The sequence below is a fragment of the Lepus europaeus genome, chromosome 17, assembly GCF_033115175.1.
Source record: "Lepus europaeus isolate LE1 chromosome 17, mLepTim1.pri, whole genome shotgun sequence".
In the NCBI taxonomy this organism is placed as follows: Eukaryota; Metazoa; Chordata; class Mammalia; order Lagomorpha; family Leporidae; genus Lepus; species Lepus europaeus.
In genome coordinates, this window is record NC_084843.1 from 8,929,844 (window position 1) to 8,957,595 (window position 27,752).

At 44.8% G+C, this 27,752-nt stretch overlaps 1 protein-coding gene across 7 annotated transcripts in view; it reads left to right on the forward strand.

The window, feature by feature from the left end:
• ATE1 (arginyltransferase 1) overlaps window positions 1-27,752 on the forward strand; it is a 239,049-nt gene that overhangs the window by 11,081 nt on the left and 200,216 nt on the right. For 4 of the 7 annotated variants that reach the window (XM_062215033.1, XM_062215035.1, XM_062215031.1 and 1 more), the window contains exons 4-7: window positions 133-236; window positions 5,589-5,843; window positions 11,039-11,262; window positions 13,995-14,123. In XM_062215033.1, coding sequence (XP_062071017.1) covers window positions 133-236; window positions 5,589-5,843; window positions 11,039-11,262; window positions 13,995-14,123 — 712 coding nt within the window. Of the gene's footprint in view, window positions 1-132; window positions 237-5,588; window positions 5,844-11,038; window positions 11,263-13,994; window positions 14,124-14,945; window positions 15,075-27,752 lie in introns of all 7 variants that reach the window. The other 3 variants (XM_062215034.1, XM_062215032.1, XM_062215037.1) reach the window with 1 other exon arrangement.

Sequence of the window (27,752 nt, forward strand, 5' to 3'; positions counted from 1 at the left end):
GCTATGTTAAACCCCATCTTAGCAGAAATCTCGGGCGTGAGAGTGGCTGCTGTGTGGCAGACATTGTGCAGAGCTGGGTCTGTTTCTTCACAGTGTGAGTTCACTTTTTAAATATTTATTTTTCTTTCTTAGGTGCCGACCTTTACAGTTTCAGCCATCAAAATCTCACAAGAAGGTTTTGAAAAAAATGTTGAAATTTCTGGCTAAAGGGGAGATTTCCAGAGGAAACTGTGAGGGTGAGATGAAGCCTGGTGGAAACACCATCTGTGTAACTTGATGTTTCTTTCGAGGGTTCCCACCTGCGAACATCCAGAGTTAGGTGGTGGGAGGGGTTCCTACCATCACTGTGTGATGGTGACCACGACCTGCACTGCCGTTGCTGCTACTGCCAGCTCCCACATCAGCGACACAGGGCCTATGTGCTGGGAGGGTCTGGTTCGAAAAGCAGTTGAGGGTGATTGTGAAGATACTGTGATTTCCTTGAGTTTATTGAAATGTTAGTCTTCAGAGTGCTTTGACAGCTCATCTGCCTTGGGCGTGTTGCTGTGCTTACAAAGTGAAGAGCAAGGGGCTGTATCTGGAGCAGCAGATGTTCGGTGCCGTGCAGACAGGCTTATGAATCACTTGTAATGCTGAGTCAGGTCAGGTTCTCGCTGGTTGAGCAAGTCTTAGCTTCAGTAAACTCCGTTGTCTGAAGCTGCCTATTGGAATTGGGGACTTTCCTGAAAGACAAGTAGTGGCATTTAATTTGCTTTGGTGACATATTTTACTTTTTCAGTTTTGTTAATAGGATGCTGCCTGTTTGCAAATTGACTGTTGCCTATCTTTTTACATAGCTTTTACAATTGGCTCTTTATCCAGTGTGTTCTAGGCATCTGAGTTCCTTGTGTCTGGAATTGAATTAACTAGGGTTAAAAGCTGAACAGCTGTGACAGACGCCAGAACGTAATGCCTAGTATATGATAGCAGTCTGTTTCCTTTCTCACAGAATGGTCCAGGGAGGATGTTCCAAGCTGATGCACAGCTCTGCTCCCCTCAACAACTGTGGGGCTTTTATTGCAAAGGTCACTAATCCAGCCAGTGAGAAGGGGAAACAGTGGAAATTCAGGATCATAGATTTCCAAATAAGTGAGACACATTGATTACTGAAGGTGTCATATTCCATTGGTGTAGCTTGGTCAGTTTGCTGTCTGGTGGTATGGTTCCCCTGCTAGGGTGCCACAGCGCTGCTCCTTTTTTTTTTTTAAACCAGTAAGCATGTGAGCAAAGTTTAATGAAAAGAAATGATGAAGGGGCCAGCGTCGTGGCCTAGCAGGTTAAGCCTCTGCCTGCAACGCCAGCATCCCATATGGGCACCAGTTTGAGACCCAGCTGCTCTACTTCTGATAAACTTCCCTGCTGATTTGCCCGGGAAAGCAGCACAAGATAGCCCAAGTGCTTAGGTCCCTGCACCTTTGTGGGAGATCTGGAAAAAGCTCCAGGCTCCTGGCTTTGGCCTGGCCCAGCCCAGGCTGCTGCCACCATTTGGGGAGTGAACCAGTGGATGGAAGATTTCTCTGTCTCTCCTCCTCTCTCTGTAACTGTGACTTTCAAATAAATAAAAAATAAGACTTTAAAATAAAAATAGAAATAATTGCCTGACAGACCAGGCAGGCGTCTCCGCTCAGTAGAGAGCTCAGTCTGCGCTGATTGGAGTTTTTATGGATGTTGGCTGTGGGTCCTTTTTTTTCCTGCCCTATACCATTTCTGAAATATTGCTGGGTAGAGGGCTTTCTGGATGTGGAATCCCTACCAGAATTTCACAGTAGCCTCCTTGGTGGAGGGCAGATGATATTACCCTAAGCTGCCCCCAGGGAGAGGGTTGGGACCCCCCAACCAGGTAATTGAGCAATGGCAAGACTTTACCATCTAAATGCTGGTTTGCTTCAAGGCTTGCTTCCTTGTTCCATCATACATAAATTCATATTTTTATTTGGCCCCTCATAGACACATAGGCTCATGTCTACTTAGCTACCTTAACATTCTCCCCTCAAAAAAAGTAACCCAGGCCGGCGCCGTGGCTCAACAGGCTAATCCTCCGCCTTCCGGCGCCGGCACACCGGGTTCTAGTCCCGGTCGGTTCACCGATCCTGTCCCGGTTGCCCCTCTTCCAGGCCAGCTTTCTGCTGTGGCCCGGGAGTGCAGTGGAGGATGGCCCAGGTCCTTGGGCCCTGCACCCCATGGGAGACCAGGAGAAGCACCTGGCTCCTGCCATCGGATCAGCGCGGTGCGCCGGCCGCAGTGCGCCACCATGGCGGCCATTGGAGGGTGAACCAACGGCAAAAGGAAGACCTTTCGCTCTGTCTCTCTCTCTCACTGTCCACTCTGCCTGTCAAAAAAAAAAAAAAAAAAAAAAAAGTAACCCATAATTTTATGGTGGTAACATGGATGAAGGTCCATTTTCCGTATTTTCTTTGGAGCTGACATACGGGCATGGAGCTGCTCTTGGGTATTGTTCTCTTACTGTCTGTCCTGTGGTGTTTGGAGGTGGCCTGCAGAAGATTGTCTTGCATGGGCCAGAGGACTGGTCATATCATCCAAAGGGATAGGCTGTAAGCCCTGTCTCATGATCGTCCGGAGCTGGATGGCTTGTTCTCTGTTAGATAGAAAATTATGAGAGCATTAGAGGGCGGTGCTGTGGCGCAGTGGGTTAACGCCCTGGCCTGAAGCGCCGGCATCCCATATGGACGCTGGTTTGAGACCCGGCTGCTCCACTTCTGATCCAGCTCTCTGCTGTGCCTGGGAAAGCAGTAGAAGATGGCTTGAGGCCTTGGGCCCCTGCAGCTGCGTGGAAGACCCGGGAAAGGCTCCCGGCCCCTGGCTTCCGAGGTTGGCGCAGCTCCGGCCGTTGCAGCCAACTGGGGAGTAACCATCGGATGGAAGACCCGCCCCCCGCCTCTCCTCCCTCTGTGTAACTCTGACTTGCAAATAAATAAATAAATAAATCTTTAAAAAAAAAAAGAAAAAAAATTATGAGAGCATTAGGGATACATGGTCCAGAGCAAAGCAGTGGGAGTATGGAAGCTGTAAGGTCACAGGAGGGCAGCAGCAGGATTTTCATGACCAGGTGCTGGGCCAAATATTCCAGCCTTGTTCATTCTGACCGTGGACTTGTCCAGCTTTATTCAAGAAACGGTGAACGTGGTTTTGTACCTGTCTAGTTTAATCAAAAAAATTGTTTTTGAGAATATGACAGATGACCCGTGGGCAGCAGATGCTTGTTTTGAAGGGCTGAATTTTACAACCCTAGCTTGGAGGTCCTAGTCATGGCAGCTTTTCACTGGATGAAGGTTGAGTGTTTTTTCCAAAGGAGGGGGCTCTACTCCCACTTACTCTTTTTTTTTGGTTAAAGATTTATTTATTTATTTGAAAGTCAGAGTTACACAGAGAGGGAAGGAGAGGCAGAGAGAGAGGTCTTCTGTCCACTGGTTCACTCCCCAATTGGCTGCAACAGCCAGAGCTGCGCCAGTCTGAAGCCAGGAGCTTTTTCCAGGTCTCCCACGCGGGTGCAGGGGTCCAAGCACTTCGGTCATCTTATAGTGCTTTCCAGGCCATGAACAGAGAGCTGAATCAGAAGTGGATCAGCTGGGACTTGAACTGGCACCCATAAGGGGGATGCCAGCACTGCAGGCCGTGGCTTTATCCGCTACCCCACAGTGCTGGCCCCCAACTTGCTCTTTTCTTTTTCTTTTTTTTTTAATTTTTTGAATTATTTTATTTATTCGAAAAACAGAGTTACAGAGAGAGGTAGAGCCAGAGAGAGAGAGAGAGGGGTCTTCTGTTCCTCTGATTCAAATACCACAGTGACCAGAGCTGAGCTGATCTGAAGCCGGGGGCCAGGAGCTTCTTCAGGTCTCCCATGTAGGTGCAGGGGCCCAAGGAGTTAGGCCGTCTTCTACTGCTTTCCCAGGCTATAGCAGAGAGCTGGATTGAAAGAGGAGCAGCTGGGACTTGAACTGGTGCTCCTATGGGATGCGGGTGCTGCAGGCTGGGGCTTTAACCCGCTATGCCACAGTGCCAGCCCCCTCCCCCCACTTGCTCTTGAGAGCCTGACATAGAGCCTGCTGTAGGAGCTTTGCTATTTCGCTTTCCCTAGGGATCCATAACCTGTTAGTTGAAGCTGTCTTAAGGTTGTAGGAATAAGAATCCACTACATGGATTGCATTCTCTCTTGGGGCCAGTTTCTGTTCCCCAGAGGTGAGATTGAGCCCCCAATAGTTTATTTCCAGGTGGACCAGGTAGTTGTGCTTTTTTCTTAGGTACCCAGTAGCCATGTTCTAGTCTAATGTCTCAGGAGGAGCCTCAGGTAGGGAAGCAGACTAGCAGACCATTTAAAATAATCTCACCCCCACCTCCACCCCAAGAGATTGGTCCTTTTGGTCCTCTGCAAAGGACCTGTCCAATTAGGTGGGAGCTGTCTCTAAATCTCTGCTTGGCAGTGCTGTCCGAGTTAGCTAGTCCTTTACACCCTGTTTGCTAACCCATTTGAAGGTAAATTGGAATGGACAGGAGCAGGTTTTAGGCTTAGTAACGAAGGGGTGGGCTTTACGGTCTGGCCAGCTATGTGTGGGACTCAGGCTTATCTCTTCACGTGGGCACTGGAAGAGACATTACAATGGAGGTGTGAACCTCCTTAGGAAAGGCGCCCTGTTGACACTGTTACCTGGCTGGACCCAGGGGAGGGCTGGTCTGAATAGGAGATTAATTTACAATAGGTTGTGTCTCAGGGTACCTTGGTCTTAAGTATATCTCTTTTACTTTGGGAGATGGGACAATGGACTTGGTGGACACAGAATGGGCTGTGCCACATTCAATATATACCTTTTTTTTCTTTCTTTTTTTTTTTTTTTTTTTAAGATTTGTTTATTTGAAAGATTTACAGAGAGAGGGAGCGGGAGAGACAGGAGAGAGATCTTGGGGCTGGTGCTGTGGTACAGCGGGTTAAAGCCCCAGACTGCAGCACTGGCATCCCATTGCTGTTTGAGTCCTGGCTTCTTCACTTCCGATCCAGCTCTCTGCTTTGGCCTGGGAAAGCAGTGGAGGACGACCCAAGTCTTCAGGCCCCTGTACCCACATAGGAGATCCAGAAGAAGCTTTTGGCTCCTGGGTTTGGATCAGCTCTGGTCATTACAGCCATCTGGGAAGTGAGCCAATGGATGGAAGACCCCTCTTTCTCTGTCTCTACCTCTCTCTGTAACTTTGAATTTCCAATAAGTAAATCTTAAAAAAAAAAGATCTTCCTTCTGTGGTTCACTCGACTCCCAAATGACTGCAATGGCTAGAGCTGGGCTGGTCTGCAGCCAGTAGCTTCTTGCCATTCTCCCACAAAGATGCAGGGGCCCAAACACTTGGGCCATCCTCTGCTACTTTCCCAGGCACATTAGTGGGGAGCTGGACTCGACGTGGAGCAGCTGGGACTCTAACCGGTGCCCATATGGGATGCCAGCTTTACCTGCTAGGCCACAGCTCCAGCCCCCGTGTATCCCTGTGTTTATCTTAACTGCACCAGACCTCCTTGCTGATGCACTTTCCTGTCTTATGATTTGCAGATGAGCCCATGGATTCTACAATGGAGGATGCTGTCGCGGGTGACTTTGCATTAATCAATAAATTGGATATAAAGTGCGACCTTAAAACACTCAGTGACGACTTCAAACAGAGCCTAGAGAGTGAGGAGAAGAAGAAAGGAAAAAATGTGAAGAAAGAAGATTCTAATGAATTAATTCAGTCACAAGGCATAGAGGAGAAGTTGGGCTCTGGTGAACCGTCATGTTCAGTCAGAGTTCACACAGCACCTAAGCCAGGTAGTGAGAGTGTGACTATCAAGTCACGTTCCCTGATTTCCTTTTTGCTTCAGTCATTGTAATTCCTGGGCCTGCCATTAGCTAAGTAAGAGGAATTACTCATGAAATCTGTGAGACAGAGGCCTGCTTTGGACAGCTCATTACCTGGATTTAGATGGGTAGCTCACATCTTTGTAATCTGCTCTGCTTAAAGAGGTTGGAGCAGTAGCCTTATCCCTACCCCAGATACAGATTTCGCAAGAGTTCCATTTCTTAGCATCTTAGAGGCTTGAGAAATTTTTGTCAGTGAAAAGGTGTGGTGGTAAGCATTCTTATTTTTGGTATTGAGCAAAATAAATTATGTTTAATGTCCAAATTAGATATAAAGTTCTTTATCATGAAGTTTCTTTATGGAATTATAAAAAATTTTAGTTTAAAAGGTGCAGATTTTGATGTTTGCCTTTCCCTTCAATAAGGTAACTTTTTTTCTGTATTCTGACTTACAGAAGAATTAGGCATAAGAAATTTAGCCATCATTCAGTGGGTTTATTATGATGTTTGTGTGAATTCTTCGGAATTATTTCATGGCGTGTGAAGTTGGATGGTCCTCATGCCTCGGTTCTTGGTTAGTTCTTAGGTTTACTTATTTGGAACAACCTGAAGGAGGGATTCTCACGCAGGTGTGGTGTTTCTTATCTAAATGATGTCATGCAAGTCAAAGCACAGACAGCCTCCCCTTTGCACTTTCATTGACTAGTTTTTTTCATGAGACTTTCATGATTTTTAAATTGATGTTGGTATGAGGCTTTATTCTAATTGGTAAGAATTGTCCAATGTAATGTTTTGACTGACTTAGTTTCTTTCAACCCTTACTCTCTTTGGTGATAGGATTACTTCTTTTAAAATTTTTTACTAGAAAAGTTAACTTATGGTTTGAAAAAAATTCATTATGGGGAACTTCAAACAGACAAGCATAGATTAAAAATTCTAATGTTCTTTCATGTACCCTTACTGACTAATGATAACAGTTCTTGTATCATCTATACCTATATTGAGTTCACCTTCCAGTGTTATACTGAAGCGAATTTCAGGTATGATGTCATCTTGTATTTCAGAATACATTTTTTTTAAAAAGATTTATTTATTTGAAAGAGTTACAGAGGAAGAGGGATAGAGGGAGCCAGAGAGAGAGAGAGAGAGAGAGAGAGAGAGAGATCTTCCGTCTGCTGATTCACTCCCCTGATGGCCACACATGCTTACCCATTTGCTTTATTTTACATTACACAACAGTTTTAGAAGAACAAAACCTTGCTTCGCAGTATGACTATTGAAACTTTAAAAAACTTTGTTTTTCAGCTTTTTTTCCCTTAGTGTATCTCTTACTAGGAATCTGAGATTGTTGTATACCCTGAAAATCCTTGGATTTTTTTTTTTTTTTTAAGATTTTCTTTTTTCTTTTTATTTTTTTCTTTGACAGGCAGAGTGAACAGTGAGAGAGAGAGAGAGACAGAGAGAAAGGTCTTCCTTTGCCATTGGTTCACCCTCCAATGGCCGCCGCGGCTGGCGCATCGCACTGATCTGAAGCCAGGAACCAGGTGCTTCTCCTGGTCTCCCAAGCGAGTACAGGGCCCAAGGACTTGGACCATCCTCCACTGCACTCCCGGGCCATAGCAAAGAGCTGGCCTGGAAGAGGAGCAACCGGGACAGAATCCAGTGCCCTGACCGGGACTAGAACCCGGTGTGCCGGTGCCGCAGGTGGAGGATTAGCCTATTGAGCTGCGGCGCCAGCCTATCCTTGGATTTTTAAGACCTGCATTTCCATTTTGTTTCTAGTCTTATTTGGAAACATTCAAAATTATACAGTTCTACTAATGTCTGTTCATATCTTGGGACTGATGTAAAATTCTTGACTCCATTTGAACCTCTGGCTGCAGGGCTGTGTGGCAAGCTGACTTTGCAGTGATGATCTGGTTTGTCCTGCTGCAGGAATTTACGGGTCTGTAAGACCTGTGTCCCCTCAGTCAGCTAAAATCCTGATTTACTGCCCATCGTAGTTAGTAATCTGTAGTGATGGAGAAAGTCACGAGGAAGGCTTCATCCAGCATTCGTGAGTGTGAAGACAACGTAAATGGTCCTTCGTACATACCCTGCATTTGTGTTTCTTTTTTTTTTTTTTTTTTTTTTGACAGGCAGAGTGGACAGTAGAGAGAGACAGAGAGAAAGGTCTTCCTTTTGCCGTTGGTTCACCCTCCAATGGCCGCCGCGGTAGCGCGCTGCGGCCGGCGCACCGCGCTGATCCGATGGCAGGAGCCAGGTGCTTCTCCTGGTCTCCCATGGGGTGCAGGGCCCAAGCACTTGGGCCATCCTCCACTGCACTCCCTGGCCACAGCAGAGAGCTGGCCTGGAAGAGGGGCAACCGGGACAGGATCGGTGCCCCGACCGGGACTAGAACCCGGTGTGCCGGCGCCGCAAGGCGGAGGATTAGCCTAGTGAGCCGCGGCGCCGGCCGCATTTGTGTTTCTTATTCACTCCATATCACTTTAAAATTTGTCCATATTAAAAATGCAGTTTGCAGTAGATTTTAGACAATGGGATTCCCCGCCCCCCCCCATTACTATTTTTACCTCTGTAGGTAAAACTTTAGTCTAGATACTGGTGATGCAGATAGGTAACAAGGTTACTAGTTGCCTGGTGGAAACTACTTTATGAGCTGCACTTGCTGTTGACTCCTCTGATCCTCACAGGAAGTCCATTCTCTTTCTTGTGCGGAGTAGGACTCTTGCCCAGAGGTCGCAGAGCTAAGAGCCGGAGCTGGTTCTTGTCCTCCAGCAACCGGTTTCAGATGTGTGCTCTTAACTCCTGTGTCTCCCAGAACAAAGTCTAAGAGGCACAATCCCTCTCCTAGGAAAATTCTGTAAGGCAATAGGATAATGGTCAATTTTAGGACCAGTCTTTTGCTACTTGGTGGTTGTTAGATTTATCCCATCTTTTTATAGTAGGCATGTTTAGTCAAGTTATAATGTGGGCTCACCATTTATGAGCTCACAATTTTCTCATGAAATTTACCTTTGTTGACCAGCTTTTGGTTTCTGGCAAGTCCCTTACCTATTCTAGGTCTTAATTTTCTGTATTAAAAACTAACTTTACTAGTTCTATAAACTTTCTTATTGCTAAGTTTTATATGATTAGTAAATACTGTGCTTTGGGATTTTTTTTTTTTTAAAGATTTATTTTTATTTATTTGAAAGAGTTACAGGCAAAGGTAGAGACAGAGATCTTCCATCCTCTGGTTCACTCCCCAAATGGCTGCAATGGCTGGAGCTGAGCCAGTCTGAAGCCAGGAACCAGTAGTTGTGTTCTTTTGGGCGCGTCTGTTGTCTTCCTTATTCTTGTTTATTGAATTGGCGTGTGTGTTATTCAGGATTTGTGGAGATACTTGTTGGTTTCTTTGTGTTATCTGCTGTGCCGGCTTTTATCTTTGTGCTACGTCTGTGGATTAGTGGAGTGTCTGCTGCCAGGGAATACCTAGAGGCATGTGACGGATGTGGCCAGGGAACTCTGTTCAGTGCTCCAGAGTAAAGCACGTGTCTCAGGTGACACACCCAGGTTTGGCATGGTAAATCTCCTCTTTATTTATGTTTTTGATCCGAGGGGAAGTTTGTTCTTGTCTTTTGATGGAGACTCAGCTGAGCTCTTCTCCTCAAAGGAACCTAGCCCCAGTGGGTATATTATTTGTCTGCTCTGCCATAAGAACCATACAAAGGATTTGTGCAGTTCTTGGTGCAAGCACAGATTCCGTAGCAATGTCCCTCCCCAGGTAACCAGGGAGCCTCCCATAGTGACTGCCCAAGGTCCCAGCCACACCCTGAGTCCTCCCACACAGCCTCAGTGTTTTCACAGTCCGGGCTCATAAGCCTCTCATAGTCATGAGCACCCAGCCGCCTGTCTGTCCTCCCCACCAGACTCAGGAGTCTATTTGGCTGGTTGCTCACGTGGACACAAGCTATTACATATGTCCAAAATTGTGCCAGCTCTCTATCAGCTTGTGACAGGACACTGTTGCATGGTGATCGGGGAGAGAGAAAATGTTTTTTCTCCTTTAGTTTGGCAGGTGCAGTGTCCCCACGGGCCTTCAAGCTGGAGTCCCTCTAGGCCTTCCTACAGCTTTTTTGCCAGTGGCTTGGCCTGCTGCAGCCTGGTCTTGCCTCACTCTCCAACACTGGTGTGGGGGCCCTCGACTGCTGGGGTCTGAGTTGTGCGTGTCCTCGCCCTCCATGTGGGTCCACTGTGTCCCTCACTCTCCAACACTGGTGTGGGGGCCCTCGGCTGCTGGGGTCTGAGTTGTGGGTGTCCTCGCCCTCCATGTGGGTCCACTGTGTCCCTCACTCTCCAACACTGGTGTGGAGACCCTCGACTGCTGGGGTCTGAGTTGTGCGTGTCCTCGCCCTCCATGTGGGTCCACTGTGTCCCTCACTCTCCAACACTGGTGCGGGGGCCCTCGGCTGCTGGGGTCTGAGTTGTGCGTGTCCTCGCCCTCCATGGGGGTCCACTGTGTCCCTCACTGTCCAACACTGGTGCGGGGGCCCTCGGCTGCTGGGGTCTGAGTTGTGCGTGTCCTCGCCCTCCATGTGGGTCCACTGTGTCCCTCACTCTCCAACACTGGTGCGGGGGCCCTCGGCTGCTGGGGTCTGAGTTGTGCGTGTCCTCGCCCTCCATGTGGGTCCACTGTGTCCCTCACTGTCCAACACTGGTGCGGGGGCCCTCGGCTGCTGGGGTCTGAGTTGTGCGTGTCCTCGCCCTCCATGGGGGTCCACTGTGTCCCTCTGATTTGTGTAGCGTAACTTCCCTGAGACTGCAGTTTTCCCACTTTTTTAAACTATCCTCTGGACTGTAGCAGCAAGCTCCCTCCCTACTATGCCGTCTTAGTCCAGGCCCCAGTATTAAAACTCATCATTCCATTTTCCATGGATGTTTTAAGTCCCCTGGTCACTGCTGCTGTGGAAAGTTGCTGTGAGGATGTACATTGGGCAGCTCCTCCTTCTGGGTGGAGTTTTAAGATCATTTCAGAGTCCAACCTAGGATCGTCTGAAGCAGCTCCTCCAAAGCTAGTTGCATTGTGCGGCTCTTTGTGCTTGTTCTGTAGAATCTTGAGGCTTTTGGAAAAACTGCTTCTAGAGACAAGCGTGATTGGTTTAATATTGTGGCATTCTTTTCAGGCAAAGGGGCTGACTTGAGCAAGCCTCCATGTCGAAAAGCAAAGGAAATCCGGAAAGAAAGGAAAAGATTAAAACTCATGCAGCAAAGCCCTGCTGGAGAGGGCGTCCCGGCTCAAGGTCAGCCGCTGCCCCTGTTCCCACCAAAGGCCAAATCCAACCAGCCCAAGTCACTTGAAGAGTTAATTTTTGAAACTTTACCAGAGAACGCATCACACAAATTAGAGGTACTTGACTTGTTGGTTGATTTGTTTTTGTTCATATTTTGATTGTTGTTACCTTTTTTTCAGTTGAGGTTATACTCATCAGTTATGGTTTGCTGTCTGACTAGTGAATAACTCTAGAGATTTGAGTTGGTGGAGTAGCAAACTGCTGTTTGGAAGAAATAATTTTTTATTTAAAAAAATACTTAATATTATAGCAAGTTGGCTACTAAAGTTGTGAAGACAATTGCAGGTTTAGCCTATTTTGCGGAGTGCTCTGGCTTTTTATGTTCCTTAATTCATATTTAATGATTAAGATGAAAAAATACGCCTTAAATTTTTATTTTTGAAATTTAGATAGTAAAAGATAGTTTAGACAGTAAAAGAGAATAGAACCCATTTGGCAGAACAGTGTTTTATGCATGTAATATTCTGATCATGATCAGGGCACAAACAAATGTCATATATGCAAGCCAGGAGTTAGGAAATCGCTAGGCAGTACTAACTTATACACTGCAATCCTCTTTCAGTAGTGTCCCCAAGCCAATTCAGGCATATTACAAATTCTGTTAGAGCTAAATTCCCACCCCCCACGTTGGTTTATGCTTCTATATCAAATTCAGATTTTCAATATGAGTTTATAAAAAATATAAAATTGCTATATAAAACATAAGCCATAATGATTTTGTCATATACTCATACCTGAGTAGTATGCACTTGAATTAGCACTTGAATTTATAATTGAATATCATCTAAAAGTATCACTTATCCCTAAAGACGTATCATAATAAATTAAGTTTAATGCATCTTAAACATTAGGACAATACATGTATTACTAGAAATAATTTTTTTAAAGATTTATTTATTTGAAAGAGTTACACACAGAGAGAAGGAGAGGCAGAGAGAGAGAGAAAGATGTCTTCCATCTGCTGGTTCACTCCCCAGATGGCTGCAACGGCTGGAGCTGCGCCAGTCTGAGGACAGGAGCCAGGAACTTCCTCTGGGTCTCCCACGTGGGTACAGAGGCCCAAGGACTTGGGCCATCTTCCAGTACTTTCCCAGGCCATAGCAGAGAGCTGGATTGGAAGTGGAGCAGCTGGGACTCGAACCAGCACCCATATGGGATGCTGACACTGCAGGCAGCGGCTTTACCCTCTGCCACAGCGCCGGCCCTTAGACATAATTTTTTTATTTGAGAGACAGAAAGATATCTCTGCTGGTTCACTTCCCTAATGCCTATAATGGCCAGGATTGGGCCAGGCCAGAGCTGAGAACTCAATCCACATCTCCCATGTAGGGGACAGGAACCCAAGTACTTGAGCCATCGCCTGCTGCCTCCCAGGACCGGCATTAGCAGGGAGCTGGAACCTGTAATCAGATCAGGTGCTCCATTGTGCGACATGGCATCTTGACTGCTGAGCCAAACTGCCCACCTCATCAGACAACAGTTTTTTCAGCTTCGACTAATCCAAGTCATTGGCTACTCTGATTTTATTGTTTTCTCTGCCAAAATTGTAGAGTTGAACACACTACTTAAAATATTTTGTTCTACTTAAAATATTTCATGAACAGTCTTTAATCTTTTCATCATCAATGATAATCTTTCCTGGAACCAAATACACACTTAATACAGCTCTTCAGAAGTCAACTACTGTTTCAATGTGGCGGTACCCTAGATGTGTAGCGACACTCTTGTCCACTGGGGGTCACTCTTTCTTCAAAGAAGAGCCACTTAGGACACACAATTTTTCTGTTTTGCTAGCACATTTAAATTTTCTGTTTTGCTAGCACATTTAAATTGGTTAGTAGATAGTTAACATTAAATTTTAGCAATTACTGTTTTTAACTTGTCTTCATTTTCTGTGCAAGAAAACCAAGGCATGGAGGTTAGCTGGCCAGTGGGTGACACCATAAAGAAATCTTATTTCATAGTCTTCCTTCTTAACCATTCTGTGATATAAGAATACTGATGAAGCCAGCGCCGCGGCTCAATAGGCTAATCCTCCTCCTGCGGCGCTGGCACCCCGGGTTCTAGTCCCGGTCGGGGCGCCGGATTCTGTCCTGGTTGCTCCTCTTCCAGTCCAGCTCTCTGCTGTGGCCAGGGAGTGCAGTGGAGGATGGCCCAGGTCCTTGGGCCCTGCACCTGCATGGGAGACCAGGAGAAGCACCTTGTTCCTCGCTTCAGATCAGCGCCATGCCCCAGCCGCAGCGCGCAGGCCGCAGCGGCCATTGCGGGGGGGGGGGGGGGGGGGGACAACAGAAAAGGAAGACCTTTCTCTGTCTCTCTCACTGTCCACTGTGCCTGTCAAAAAAAAAAAATACTGATGAAGGTTGTTTTTTATAAAATCGGGGTGTGAGTATAGAGTTAGCAAGGATGAATGAAAGAGTTCTAGAAAATACATTCACATTTTTAATCTTTGTGACACTGAGTTGTGTACAACTAAAACTAAAATTTATGTTTGTGTTATAAATGCCAGGCACATGCTGCCAGTCCACAGTCACGGCAGCTTCCCTAACCCCTCCAGAGTGGGTAGAATTGAGATGATTCATGCTCTGCGGCATGCATGAACCAATGGGTTGCAGAAGTATCTTTTCTCTGTTTGCTTGTTGATTTTTTTTAAGGTTAAAGTAATGTGTTTATCTTTAATTTTGTATTGAAACTTGTTTTTATGGGTGGGAGTTGCCATTAACATGTATATCATGGAATGAGTAAATGGATTAATTAATGAACGTTGTTTTTTTAACTCCTTCTGAAGGTGAGGGTGGTGCGATCATCTCCACCAAGTTCCCAGTTCAAAGCCACATTTCAGGAGTCCTACCAGGTCTATAAACGATACCAGATGGTTATTCACAAGGACCCACCTGATAAGCCAACTGTGAGCCAGGTCAGCAGGCCAAGTGTGATTTTTCTGTGCAAACAAAATTTTCCCCTCCATTTGGTGTCATTGTATGAAATCTGTTTATTTGTGAAATATTTTATTTATCTTCAGTTTGAGGCATATCTGCCAAGAGAGGACTGAATTATTGGACATTCTGAAAGTGCAAATTTGAGCAGTCATACATAATTTCAAAGCAGACAAAGCACCATGTAAAATTGCCTTTACTTAAAGTCACTGTTTAGATGCATTTATCTAAAGGTAGTAGATGTTCAAGTTAAAACACCTATACTTAGTGCAAGACAGTTAATAAGCTTTATCCATATTTGAAAGTCATATGTTGACAGTTCATGATAGCTGAATTATTCTGTGTATTGGCCATGCACAGCTGAGTGGGATGAGAAGAGCAGATAGTAGAATGTTTTCATACAAGTCTTCATATTCTTATAATTTTATAAATCAAGTGACCCAAGAAAAATCTGGAAGGGAAAAAAGAAAATCTTAAAATCGCCTAATATAAGTAGAGGTTGGCAAAAGTCGTGGCCGTGATCACAACAATGTTGACTCTGGTGAGTGCACAGAGCCACAGTAGGTGGGTGGAGAAAAAAACAAAATCCAATTGCCTTGGCCTTTGCGAGTCCAAGACTTTGGTAAGCATCGGTGCACCACTGGCACTGCAGACGGTGCCAGCCAGCCTGCCTCCAGGGGGGCCCCCAGCACTGAGCTTTGGAAGTGGATCTGTGGAGACCTTGCTCTAGCCTCACCTTCAGAAGCGCATCGTGGGGTGGAGAGGTTTCAACAGCGTCTGCTTGTGTTTTCCTTGCTCTGAAGGTGAGGTTAGTACCTGTCTCCTTTGAGGACCCAGAATTCCAGTCGTCCTTCAGCCAGTCCTTTTCTTTATATGTCAAGTATCAAATGACCATACACCAGGATCCGCCTGACGAGTGTGGGAAGACAGAGGTACCGTTGCTAAGCGCTTTTTCCTGTGTTGATGAGGTTGAGTGAAGGAGCACAACGCCACTACCTGTGTCATTTCCTACCCAAGAGGAAGTGATGGTCCTTGCAGAGTGTAATATTTAACTTTTGTAAAAACGTGTCACATAGGTGAGCATTTTAAACCTTTCAGAAAAAGGGTTGTGAATGCAGGCTGTGTTCTTACTCCGTGAGCTCCACAGGAGGCTGGGTGGCTTGTGTTCCTGTGCTCGGGGAGAACCCAGTCAGAGTCCGCCGCCCTTCACTGAGTCCCAGTGAGCAAAGCGGGGAGTGTCTTCAAGAAACTGATAACCAGATGGGTACAAAGGCCTTCAGCATGTTTATGGGAAGTGAGTATAACGAAAAACTGCACCCAAATAAGCTTCTCTTTAATTCCATTTTTTCATAAACATTAAGTATGCATTTAGAGAGCATCATTTCAGACATTTTTTGAGGCTTTGTATTTTCCAGGCTGGGTAGTTGAAATGAGTAAGAGATTGCAAAGTTTAGTTTCTTGAAGACACACTCTCCCCTTTTGTTAGTGGGCACTCAGTAAATGTGGAAGACAAGCTTTATAAAAGAACAACTGAATTCTTTTGATCTAGAAGTTTTTAAAAATTTATTTTCATTTTTATTTAAAAGGCAGAGCATGAGATCGATCTGTCTTACATTTACTACTTCACTCCCCAGACGCCTGCAACAGCCAAGGGTAGGCCAGGCTGAAGCCAGGAGCCTGGAACTCAGTCTGGGTCTCCCACTTGAGAAAGAGGGGCCCAACTGCCTGAGCCATGACCTGCTCCTCCCAGCAGGAGGCTGGATTGGAATCTGGGAAGCTGGGACTCGAGGCAGGCCCTGTGACGTGGAATGTGGGGTCCCAAGTGGCGTCTTAACTTCTATGCCAAACAGCTGCCCTGATTTTGGAATTTTGGAAAACTGGTTTGTACCCATCACTCCTCTTTGATGTCTCTAAAGAAATTGCCACCTTGTTCTAGCTCTCCACACTTTTTTTGTTAGTTTCCTGGGTTGTTTTATACCAAATCTAAGCCATCAAATCTTTTTATCTGTAAGTACTTTAGTATGTATTTAAAAAGTATAACAATCAGATATGAACATGCACCTCCAAAGGAAATCCAGTAAGAAGTACAAAGTACCACTTAGACTATTTTTGCTGAAGGAATTGTTTCTGTATCTATGGGAGTATCTAGATCTAATTACCAATTCACAGGATATATAAGGGATAAAGGAATATGTTTAAATGACACTTGAACAATTTTTTAACATAAATGACAATTAAATTAGTAAATGAGTAAAGCATTATTTTAAAAAAGAAAACTCTGTTCTGGGTTAAAAGTTATAAACTTAAAAAAAAAAAAAAATCCAAAATGAGGCTGGTATTGTGGTGTAGCGGGTTACACTGCCACCACCTTCGATGCTTGCATTCCATACAAGCACTGGATCAAGTCCCAGCAGCTCCACTTTAGATCCAGCTCCCTGCTAATGCGTCTGGGAAGGCGTGAGAAGATGGCCTAAGTGCTTGGGCCCCTATCACCCATGTGGTAGACCTGGATGGAGTTCCAGGCTCCTGGCTTCAGCCTGGCCCGGTCCTGGCCTCTTGTCCGTTTCTCTTTCTGTCTTTTCCTCTTCCTCTCTTTCTCTAACTCTGACTTTCAAATAAATAAATCTTTAAAAAACAAAAACAGAAAAGCCCATATAACACCACTATCATACCCAATAAAATTCACAATAATTATGTCATCTGATACCAAGTATACTTTTGATTTTCTCTAGTTGTCTCAAAAACATCTTTTTATACTTGATTTGTTAGAACTGGGATCCATATAATGCCTACATCACATTTTGTTATATTCTTTTCAGTATCTATTAATTTATAACATTTCTGTTTTTAAAATTTCATTTTAAGAAACCAGGTGATTTGTCTTAGAATAAATGTTGCTTCCTGGGGTGCCTGGCCCAGGGGTTAATACAGTAGTTAGAATGTCTGCATGCTGTAATGGAGCTCCTGGGTTCTGTTTCCAGCTCTGGTTGCTGATTTTAGCTTCCTGCTAAGGCAAACCTGGGAGGTGATGATCCATGTGATTGGGTTCTTGCCACTTATGTGTGGGACCTGAATTGAATTCCCAACTCCTGGCTTTGAACTCTGCCCGTCTCTGGTCGCCCATTGCAGGCATTTGGGAAGTGAACCAGCAAATGGGAGCACTGTCTCCCGCCACTCCCACCCTTCTCCAAAAAAAAAAAAAAAAATTTCTCTTCTATTGTTGGTTGTTTCAAAATGTGGACAGATAAACCATCCATGTGATATTTGCAGATGTCTATGTATGTGATCTCTATTGGGTGTGTGTATACATTTCTAGATAATGCATGTTTGTTACATGCCATAGTACACATACATGTACACAGACACATGCATATATTGTCCTTTCTAGTATGGACATACTGGACCTGACATGATCTTCCGTGCTTACTGTTTATAACTTGGAAGTCACTCCGTAGCAGTATATGGGAAGGGCATTGTCGTTCCATTTTATGGCTGCATAGGTCTTAATTGATAGACATTTGACTATATCTGGTCTTTTGCTGTTATGTAGCATTGCATTTTTTTTTTTTTTTTTTTTGTATTTTTGTCAGTGTGTCTTGTTACAAGTTTTCAGAACACTGGGTTAAAGGTAGATTCCTCTCCATAAGGCTTGCACACTTTGCGTTACAGCCACCAGGTTTTGAGGTTGCCTGTAATTCCATGGCCTTGGTCTTAGAGTATTTTGTAAGAATTTTGTTACATGGAAGAGTAAATTTTCTCTGGTTTTAATTTTCATTCATTTTTTTTTTTATTTTTTAAAATTTTTTTGACAGAGTGGATAGTGAGAGAGAGAGAGAGAGAAAGGTCTTCCTTTGCCGTTGGTTCACCCTCCAATGGCCGCTGTGGCCGGCGCATCGTGCTGATCCGAAGCGAGGAGCCAGGCGCTTCTCCCGGTCTCCCATGCGGGTGCAGGGCCCAAGGACTTGGGCCATCCTCCACTGCCTTCCCAGGCCATAGCAGAGAGCTGGCCTGGAAGAGGGGCAACCGGGATAGAATCTGGTGCCCCAACCGGGACTAGAACCCGGGGTGCCGGCGCCGCAAAGCGGAGGATTAGCCTGTTAAGCTACGGCGCCGGACAATTTTCATTCATTTTATAAGTGAAGTTGAGCATATTTAAGGACTATTTACTTTTTTTTTTTTTTTTTTTGGCTAAGATTTATTTATTTGAAGGGGAGATAGGAAGGGGAGAGTGAGTGAGTTAGGGTCTTTCATCTCCTGGTTCCCTTCCCAAATAGCTGCAATGGCCAGGGCTGGGCCAGGCCAAAGCCAGGAGCTTCTTCCAGGTCTCCCATGTGGGTTCAGGGGCCCAAGAACTTGGGATCATCTTCCATTGCTTTCCCAGGCACAGTAGTGGGGAGCTGGATTGGAAGTGGAGCAGCTGGGGTGGGAACTGGCACCCATATGAGATGCCAGTGCTGCAGGTGGCAGATTAACCAATTATGACATAATACCAACCCTGCAGTTTTTCTTCTCTGAACCATTTTTATCATATTTTTGTTCATTTTTCTGAAGGATATTGTTTTTTTTTTTCATTTCTTAGAAACTCTTTACACAAACAGGTATTAGGCCTTTGTGATGAGCATTGATATCCTTTTCTGGTTTATGATTTATCTTTTTACTTTGCTTATGATGTTTTGACTTGCAAAAGTTGATTTTTTTTTTATGTTATCAGATAACCTGGGGTCAGAACTTGTAGGACTCTGTACTAAGGGCTTTGAACTTTAATGAAGAATTATTTAAGAATTTTAAGTAGTAGAGCTTAAAAAATTCACTTCAGTTGTTGTGAAATATGTTAATCAGCACTTGCTAGGCAACAAAACCAAACCTGAATTAATTAAAGAGTAGATTTTATCTGCAGGTCTAATGTAGAACTCCTGGGAATATCCTCAGATCTGTCTCTCCTTGTTGTCTTCCAGTTGGTTTTTTAGTTATCGCTGAATCTCGGGCAGGCACATAGGATTAGAGACGAATGCTGTCAGCGTCGTGTTCCTCGTTCTCACAGCCAGTGACCTCAGCCAGAAAAAATGCTTGCTTCGTTCCCAGTGATGCCGGGAGCGTCCTAAGGAAGGCGCTGGCTGGTACCACTAGAGATGCATCCTTATCACTCGGCAGTCACCGTGGCTGTTGGTCTGGGGCACACTGGTGTGTCTGCCTAGCAGGCCAGGGGCAGGAGGGTCCTCATCTGAACCACATGTTTTAGAAAGGGTAGAGGGTTGGTTCCCACAGTAATGTTGGATATCCCAGATCGGTTCAGTGGAGGTTTTTATTCAGGAGTGAGGAGACTGAAGCAGACTCCAGGTGAGGTCTGGTGGGCCTTGATGTAAGCAGTGGTAGGAAGAGCGTGGTGCCCAGGCAGTGGATTTGCCATTTGACTTGAAGGATGTTTGAGGAGTTGGAAATTGGAGAGAGAGGCGAGTCCAGAATTTCCACACATACCCCGCCCCCGTTTCTGGCTTGTGTGACCGGTGTCTGGTGGTGGTTTTCAGAGATAGACTGGCACTGAGATGGCAGCTCGCATGATTCTGAAGAAGACCCTCCCAGAGCTTCCAGCTGGTTATTGTTATAAACAGTAGATGTGCAGACTGAACACTCGACAGAAACACACACGTCTTAGATACAGAAACTGTGACTTTGGAGATGAGACTGGCATGTATGAAGGTATAGGAGGAATGCGTGTTCTTCAGCCCAAGGGGGTAATTCACAGTCGGCTATTAGAGAAACAGGAAATAGCGGAAGAGAAAATTAAAGAACTAGAACAGAAAAATCCTACCTGGAGTGGAGAGTTAAGGACTTCGAGGGCACCACCTGGCCGATGCTGAGGGCCCCAAGTGCACAATGGAAGCCTTTCATCCTGACCCCACCCATCCTGGCAAGGTGTGGGGAGCCGCCCTCTCCTCTGCCCTAAGGGACACTTTATCTCTCGGCCTCGCACCCCCACATTGTCTACATCACCCTGGACCTGTGTCAGGATCCTACCCTCAGTTTTTTATGCTGGCTCTGTCACCTCTGCCCAGTTGCCTCCTCTCTGCTGAAGTAAGTCCTGAATTCTGTGAAAAGGAAGAGAGGGGTGGGCAAGCTGGGAGCCCCTTCCCGAGCCCACCTCCAGGCGCACGGTCAGCAGTGACGGCGTCGGTCCCTCTCCGCTCGGTGTGTTTGCCTGAGAACGGAGTGTGGAGAGGCAAGGCAGTCTGCCCCTCAGCTCCTTTCCCTCCCGCACTGACTGCTTTTCCTCCGTGGGGAGCGGGGTCAAACCTTTCTCTCTCCCTTCCTGTGCACCAGTTCCTCTAGGACAGTCAGCCTCGAGATTGCTTTCCTACTCCCCCCCAAATTCCAACAGAAAATCCCACCACAAGCAGCAGCACCCAGGCTCCCCTCAGTGTGTTAGGGACACAGGCGTGGGGCAGTGGCGTAGGGCAGCTGGCTTGTCATGCCTCAGGGGAGCTGGCGATTCAGTTTTCAGGAGTTGTGTTGCAAGTCAGGTGTTAAACACTACCAGTACTAAACAGTGCAGATTTTCAAATTACATCACAAAGATAATATTAGAGAAATACAAGAAGAATCGGGCACGTGGGGACAGAAGACGCGCTCCTGTTGAGCTTTTGGGACAGCAGACTGAAGGTACTCGCCATGAACAGAGCGGGAAGAGCTTGGGGTCACAGCGGCCAGAGGTGTTGGGTGCGTACTGTTTTCCACGTGGCCACATTGCCGTCTCTGAACGTCATTTGTTAGAAGTAACGCAGAGTGACATTTCGTAGTCAGGGTTGTGCTGGGCCTCTTTTTTTTTTTAAATTTTTTTTTTTTTTTTGACAGGCAGAGTGGACAGTGAGAGAGAGACAGAGAGAAAGGTCTTCCTTTTGCCGTTGGTTCACCCTCCAATGGCCGCCGCGGTAGGTGCGCTGCGGCCGGCGCACCGCGCTGATCCGATGGCAGGAGCCAGGTGCTTCTCCTGGTCTCCCATGGGGTGCAGGGCTGGGGTGCAGGGCCCAAGGACTTGGGCCATCCTCCACTGCACTCCCTGGCCACAGCAGAGAGCTGGCCCGGAAGATGGGCAACCGGGACAGGATCGGTGCCCCGACCGGGACTAGAACCCGGTGTGCCGGCGCCACAAGGCGGAGGATTAGCCTAGTGAGCCGCGGCGCCGGCCGCTGGGCCTCTTTTTTATAACAGTTTTATTGAGATACAATAATCAGGTGGCATATAATTAAGTGGACATTGAGGTCAACCTTTTCAAGTGTGTGATACAGTGATTTTTGATATAGTCACATAGTTCTGTAGCCAACCTCACCTCCTAACTTCAGCACGTTTTCATAGCCCTGAAAAGAAACCCCGTGTTCGTTAGCAGTTGCTGATCACTTTCCCCAACAACTGTACTTCTGTCTCCACGGAGTCGCCTTTTCTGGGCATTTCGTGTGTATGGAGTCATGCGGTCCTGTGGCCTTTTTTGGGCTTTGACTGGGGACGTGTTTCAGGTCATCCATGTTTCAGCACGTGTAACTGCTTTATTTCTCTCTATAGCTGAGTAGTAGCTCATTGTATGAGATACTTCGTTGTATTTATTCATTCATTGATAGGCATTTCGGGTTTCACCTTTTGCCATTCTGCTATGAACGTTTGTGTACAGGTTTTTATGTGGATTTCTGCGTTCTTTCTCTTGGATATATCTACCTGACTGGAATTGCTGTGGTACATAGTAGCCCAATTTTTACCTTTTGAGGAACTGCCAGACTGTTTTTCAAAGTGCTGTGTCATTTGAAATGATCACCAGAAGTGTCTGAGGACACAGATTTGGTCCTGTGGGTAGGAGGTGGTATTTCATTGTGGTTTTGATGTACAGTTCCCTTGAGCAACTTTTCCTAATGCTTTTGCTTCATTTTGTATGTTTTTTTTTTTTTTTTAGTGTCTATTCAAATCATTTACCCATTTTTAATTGGGTTGTGTTTTTATTGAGTTGTAGGGGGTTCTTTATATATATCTGCATTTAGTCTCATCACATAAATGATTATAAGCATTTTGTCCCATTCTGTAAGTTATATATGTATCTCCAGTAGTTGTTTTAAAATCTGTTTTGTCTCTACCATTTAGTTCCTCTTTGGATGATACATCTTTTCCATCCTTTCCCCTTAAGCCTGTTTGTGTCTTTTAATCAGAAATGTCTCATTTATTTATTTTTAAAGATTTATTATTTTTTTTTTTACTTGAGTTTTTACTCAGAGTTACACAGAGAGGAGAGGCAGAGAGAGAGAGAGAGAGAGGTCTTCCATCTGATGGTTCACTCCGTAATTGGCCGCATCGGCTGGAGCTGCACCAATCTGATGCCAGGAGCCAGGAGCTTCTTCCAGGTCTCCCACATGGGTGCAGGGGCCCAAGGAGTTGGGCCATCTTCTACTGCTATCCCAGGCCATAGCAGAGAGCTAGATTGGAAGTGGAGCAGCTGGGACTAGAACCGGTGCGCATATGGGATGCCGGTGCTTCAGTCTGGGGCATTAACCCCCTGCACCACAGCGCTGGGCCCCGAAATGTCTCATTTAGACCCCATATATGTTGTACCTTTTTTTGGTTAAATATTTATTTACTCATTTGAAAGGCAGAGAGACAGAAGCAGGGGGAGAGAGAGAGAGAGAGAGAGACAGACAGACAGAGAGAGAGAGACAGAGCCTGGAGCTGCGCTGATCTGAAGCCAGGAGACAGGAGCTTCTTCCAGGTCTCCCTCATGGGTACGATGACTTGGCCCATCTTCTGCTTTCCCAGGCGCACTCGCGGAGAGCTGGATCAGCAGTGGAGCAGCTGGGACTCTGCTCCGGTGCCCATATGGGATGTTGGCACTGCAGGTGGCTGCTTTACCCACTACACCATAGCGCCAGCCCTTGTACCTTTTTTTTTAATTCAATAGAACAGTTTTCCTCTAATTTAAGTATTTAATCCATTGACAGTTTTTACATTTTATTTTTTATTGTTTATTTGAAAGAGTGCATTCTCATCTACTGTTTACTTAGCAAATGCCTGCAGCAACCAGGGCTAACCTTGGCAGGAGCCATGAGCTGAGTATGCAGTCCAGGTCTCCCATGTGGGCGACAAAATTACTGAGACCACCACTGCCCCCCCAAAGTCTGCATTAGCAGGAAGCAAGAGTCTGGAGCTGGACCCTAGGGTTGAACCCAGGCATTCTGATGTGGAATGTGGGTGTGTCAGCCACTTGGCTCACTGCCTGCTGGCTCATTCACAGTTAATGGTGTTGTTGGTACAGTTGTATCATGGCCTCCATTTTCTGTTTCCCCTACATTTCTTTGTCTTTTTGTTTCTCCGTCCCTCTTTTACTGTTTTTTTTTTTTTTTGCATTATTTTCTAGTGTAACATTTTAATTCCCTTAGTGATTTTTTTTTTCTCCCTATATATTTTTTGAGATACTTTCTTCATGCCTGCTCTAGAGCTTAGCATCTAGATGGTAACTTAGAGATCTACTTAGGATTTATACTAATGTAATTCCAGAGAGAAAGGATAGTGTTACTTCTCCATAGCTCTAGTCCCTCCCTCTTTGGATGCTGTTATTCATGTTCATATCACATAGACGTATGTTATAAACTGAGCCTTGCGTTGTTATTTATAGTTTTGTTTCTTATACAGCTAAGAAGAGCAGTAGGAGCAGGCATTATTTATAATTCACATGTTAACCTTCTTGTTTGCCATTTCGGGTTCTGTTTTTGGTGCTGTTTTCTTTCTCTAGGACAGCTTTGCTCCTCTCCATCTTCTTTATGGTGTTAATGTCAAGTTTGTTAATTTTCTGTGTTTTATTGCCCCAACAATACTTGCTTGTTTTTACAGTTGCTTTGGAAACCAGTGAAGAGAAGGAGGAGGAGCTGCATTCTGTATGAGCAGCCTCTGGTGTCACTCCCCAGAGGTCTCAGCCTGGCCTTGACACAGTCACGCTGGGATGACCGTGGTCTTGGTGTTCCTGTTTCCCTTAGCTAAGGCTTGCCTCTGATAGTTTCACACTCAACTCCTGCTCCACTGATTGCCCTGTTTTCAGCAGCACTCTGGGCATAAATTGATAAATTGCTTCATAATCTGGTAGATTAGATTGGGCTGGGGCAGATTTGGAGGCTACTGCTGTTCCCCTAAGGCTCTCCTGAGCTGTTTTCCCTGGTTCTCTTGGTAAGTCAGGTAGCTCACTGTTCAGCTTGTTGCTCAGGTCGCTGACTGCTGCGTAGTTGCTTGCCATGGGACGTGTCTGCTGTCTACAAGAGCACTGTTAGGCTTAGACTTTCCTACACTCTGTCCTAAATAGTTCCTCTGTGGGGGGCTGAAGACCCTTCTCACCCCACAGAATGTTTCTCTGCTTTTCTCTTCCCTTTGAGTGACACTGAAAGTGACATTCTTGTTTTATGAGCAGGACATTGTTCAGAGCCAGGACTTCTTGTCCCTCCCAGGTAAGGTGATTGAATGTGAAGCCCATTAACAGGGAGTTTCAAGACCCGCAAGCTGTCCTAGTGAAAGTCCCATGTGAGGAGGTGGCCACTGCTGCAGGGAGAGCCCTGCATGTGTGGATGAGACCCGTACGGGCTGTGTTTTCATCCTGGACAGCCTTCCTGTAGTGGGTCAGCTGTTGCTTAGAGTTAGCATTTTCTGTCTTTGGGGCTGGCAACCAGGAGGCACTTACCTGGACAGACTACTTGGTTCCCCTAGCTTCGAACTATAGCCTTTATACTGGAAGAAGTTTTTCTGACATGGAGTGCAAGAGTAGCTTCCCCGGATGTGATTTCCGTCATGAGTAAATGACCAGCGTCAGTGCTCAGGCAGGGAGAGCAGTCGAGCAGTTCTCCTTCGGGACGCTCGTGTTCCCTTGGCTTGTGAGCGGTGCTGTGTAGTAACACACTGTAGTATGGTTTTGTCAGTACAATAGCAGAAACTAATCATGTTGAATGCAATGATTCCTTCTGCTTTTTTGTTGTTGTTAACACTTTTTTTCAAAAATAGATACCTATACCAATTTGAGGACTTTAGGTAACCAACCACATTAGTGCATAAAATTTGTTTTGACTCTGTCAGTAACCATAAAATAATCATTTGAGCATCTTGAGAAGCAGGTTTTTTTGGGGGGGGAGAGTTTGAGATGATCAGTAAATATAGATTGCTTGGATATCCTCAAAATAGTAAGTCATTTTTTTAGGGATATCTGGAAAAGCAGTACGTAGTTGGACATAGTGAGATTATGTAGGATTTTATGATTGCTTGTGTGGTTGTTTCCATTACTACTTTCAATCACTCAGGTAAATACTAGGTTTTCAGAAGATAATGTAATATAAATAAATAAAACTAGAGTAACTTATAACTCATCTCATGTGTACAGTATACAGTATAGAGCCTGTATTTAAGTATCCTTGTTTTTCAAAATACTGGAAATTCCATATAAGGTGGCTTTGAGCTGAAATTTTATTGATGTTGTATTGTAGAAAATACTGTTATCTGCTTATTTAAGCTAAGTGCCATTGGTTGCTTAAAATCATCAAAATCTCTTCTAGCCCCTCTCACCTGAAGACAGGCTGTAGTCGTAGCCCCAGCAGAACAGTCTGTTCACACTGCTCAGTTGTGCCTGTGTTCCGTATTTGGTAGGAAGGTGGTCAGACATAAAGAAGCATTCAAAGACTGGTATGCTCACGGCCAGGACAGCCATCTCCTAAATTGACCAGCTGTTGGTTTATCTTTGGCTTTATCTTTTGTGTGTGAATCATTTTAATTTTGTTATATTGTGACATTTTACTCCTAAATTGTTTAGCATGCATCTCTGGAGATGTGCTTCTAAAACTACAATAATTATAACATAATAAAATTAATAATGACTTATATTAATAACCAGCGTCTATGCCTTAATTTGCATTTTTCCATTTAAAAAAAATTCTATAAAGAAGTTTCTTCTTAGAATAATATATTTTGTTGCTGTACCATTTAGATTGTTTTGTTTAGAACAGCTTCTTTTAATTTTTTTCATGATACTAATTTCTTTTCCCTAAATTAAGAAAAAAAGTTTTTTAATTAGATGGAGAAAGAAAGAGAATGAGCATCTACTCATTCACTCCCCAGATGTCTGTAATGGCTGGGAAGTAGCCAGGAACTAGGAATGCGGTCCAGGTCTCCCTCCTGGGTGACAGGGATCCAGTCACTGGAGCCATCACCTGTTGCCTCCCAGCATCTGCATTGCTGGGAAACTGGAATCAGGAGCCAAATTTGGAAACCAAACCCAGACACTGTGATGGAACAGGTTTCTTAATTTCTAGGCCAAACCCCTTTTCTTGTTTCCCTAAACTTTTACTTCGAAACTTTTTGAGCAGAGAAGTTAGAATAGAGTGAACACCCAGATACCATTCACCAACGGTTGTCAGTTATTAACTTTGTCAGATTTGCTTTTCTTTTTGTTTTTTACATGAACCACTTGAAAATAAATTATGGATATTTTGATATTTCATCTTGTAAATTCTAAGTCTTCCAGGAATAAGTATGTTCTCCTAAATAGCCACAATATATGCTTTCCTTAAAGAACAATGGATTCTTTAACAACACAAACCATATTCAGAAGTTCCCCAAAATACCTTATAACTTAAAAAATCCAGGCAGTGTTCTTACAGTGCCTGGGCTACATTTATAAGTTGTGTTAATAATATGACTGTTGGACTTCTTTAATCTTTCTTTTTTTATTTATTTTTATTTTGATGTTTTTAGAATGTTGTCTTTAGAATACCTTACATTCAGGATGTGATTGTTTCCTGGTAATTAGAGCCATAATCTTAAATGTTCTTAAAAGAGCAAGTGTTTTTAGGTAAAGGTAAGTTAAAAAACTTTTAATTGAAGTGCAATGTACACACACACACACACACGTACATGTAAGTGTTCATACAGATGAACTTTGAGGACCTGAACTTGCTTGGGAAGCAGCTCTCGCATTCAGAGGTGAAATGCTACCAGCCCCTCACAATCCCTGTGTCGTCTGTTCCATCACTACCAGGATGCCCATGACTTTGAAAAGCCGCAGCTTTGCCTGTTTTCAACGTTATTTGAGTAGAACTGTACTCTTCTGCGTATGGTTTCTTTCTCGCAGCATGATGTTAATGCAAGTCTTCTCTGTTACTGCCCATTGTGATAGACTGTGGAGTCTGACTGCTGTATCATGCTCTGTTTATGAGTTTACCAGAATTTTTATTCGTGTCTTGTTTACCGTTCTGGGACTTTCATGTTTTTGCAAAACAAGCAGACATGTATGCTTGGTCTCATTTTTATTCCTTTCTTTCACCAAGAGAAACATTCTGTGCACTCTGCGTGGAACCTTTTTTCCCTTCAAGACAGAGATCCCTTCCTTTTTTGTTTTCATGCGCCATCCTGGTTTCTGATTGGACATACTGTATAGTTTGCTTAGGTCATCTCCTAGAGTGGAATTTTGGGTCTTTCCTGATCTTTGCCATTGCAGGGAGTTTAACCCTGTCCTTTTTGCACTTGTGTAAATGAATATTCTTGTGGCAGATTTCACATAGTGCTATTCTAAAGTCCAACAGTAAATGCTTATTTAATTTTGCTAGATATTACCA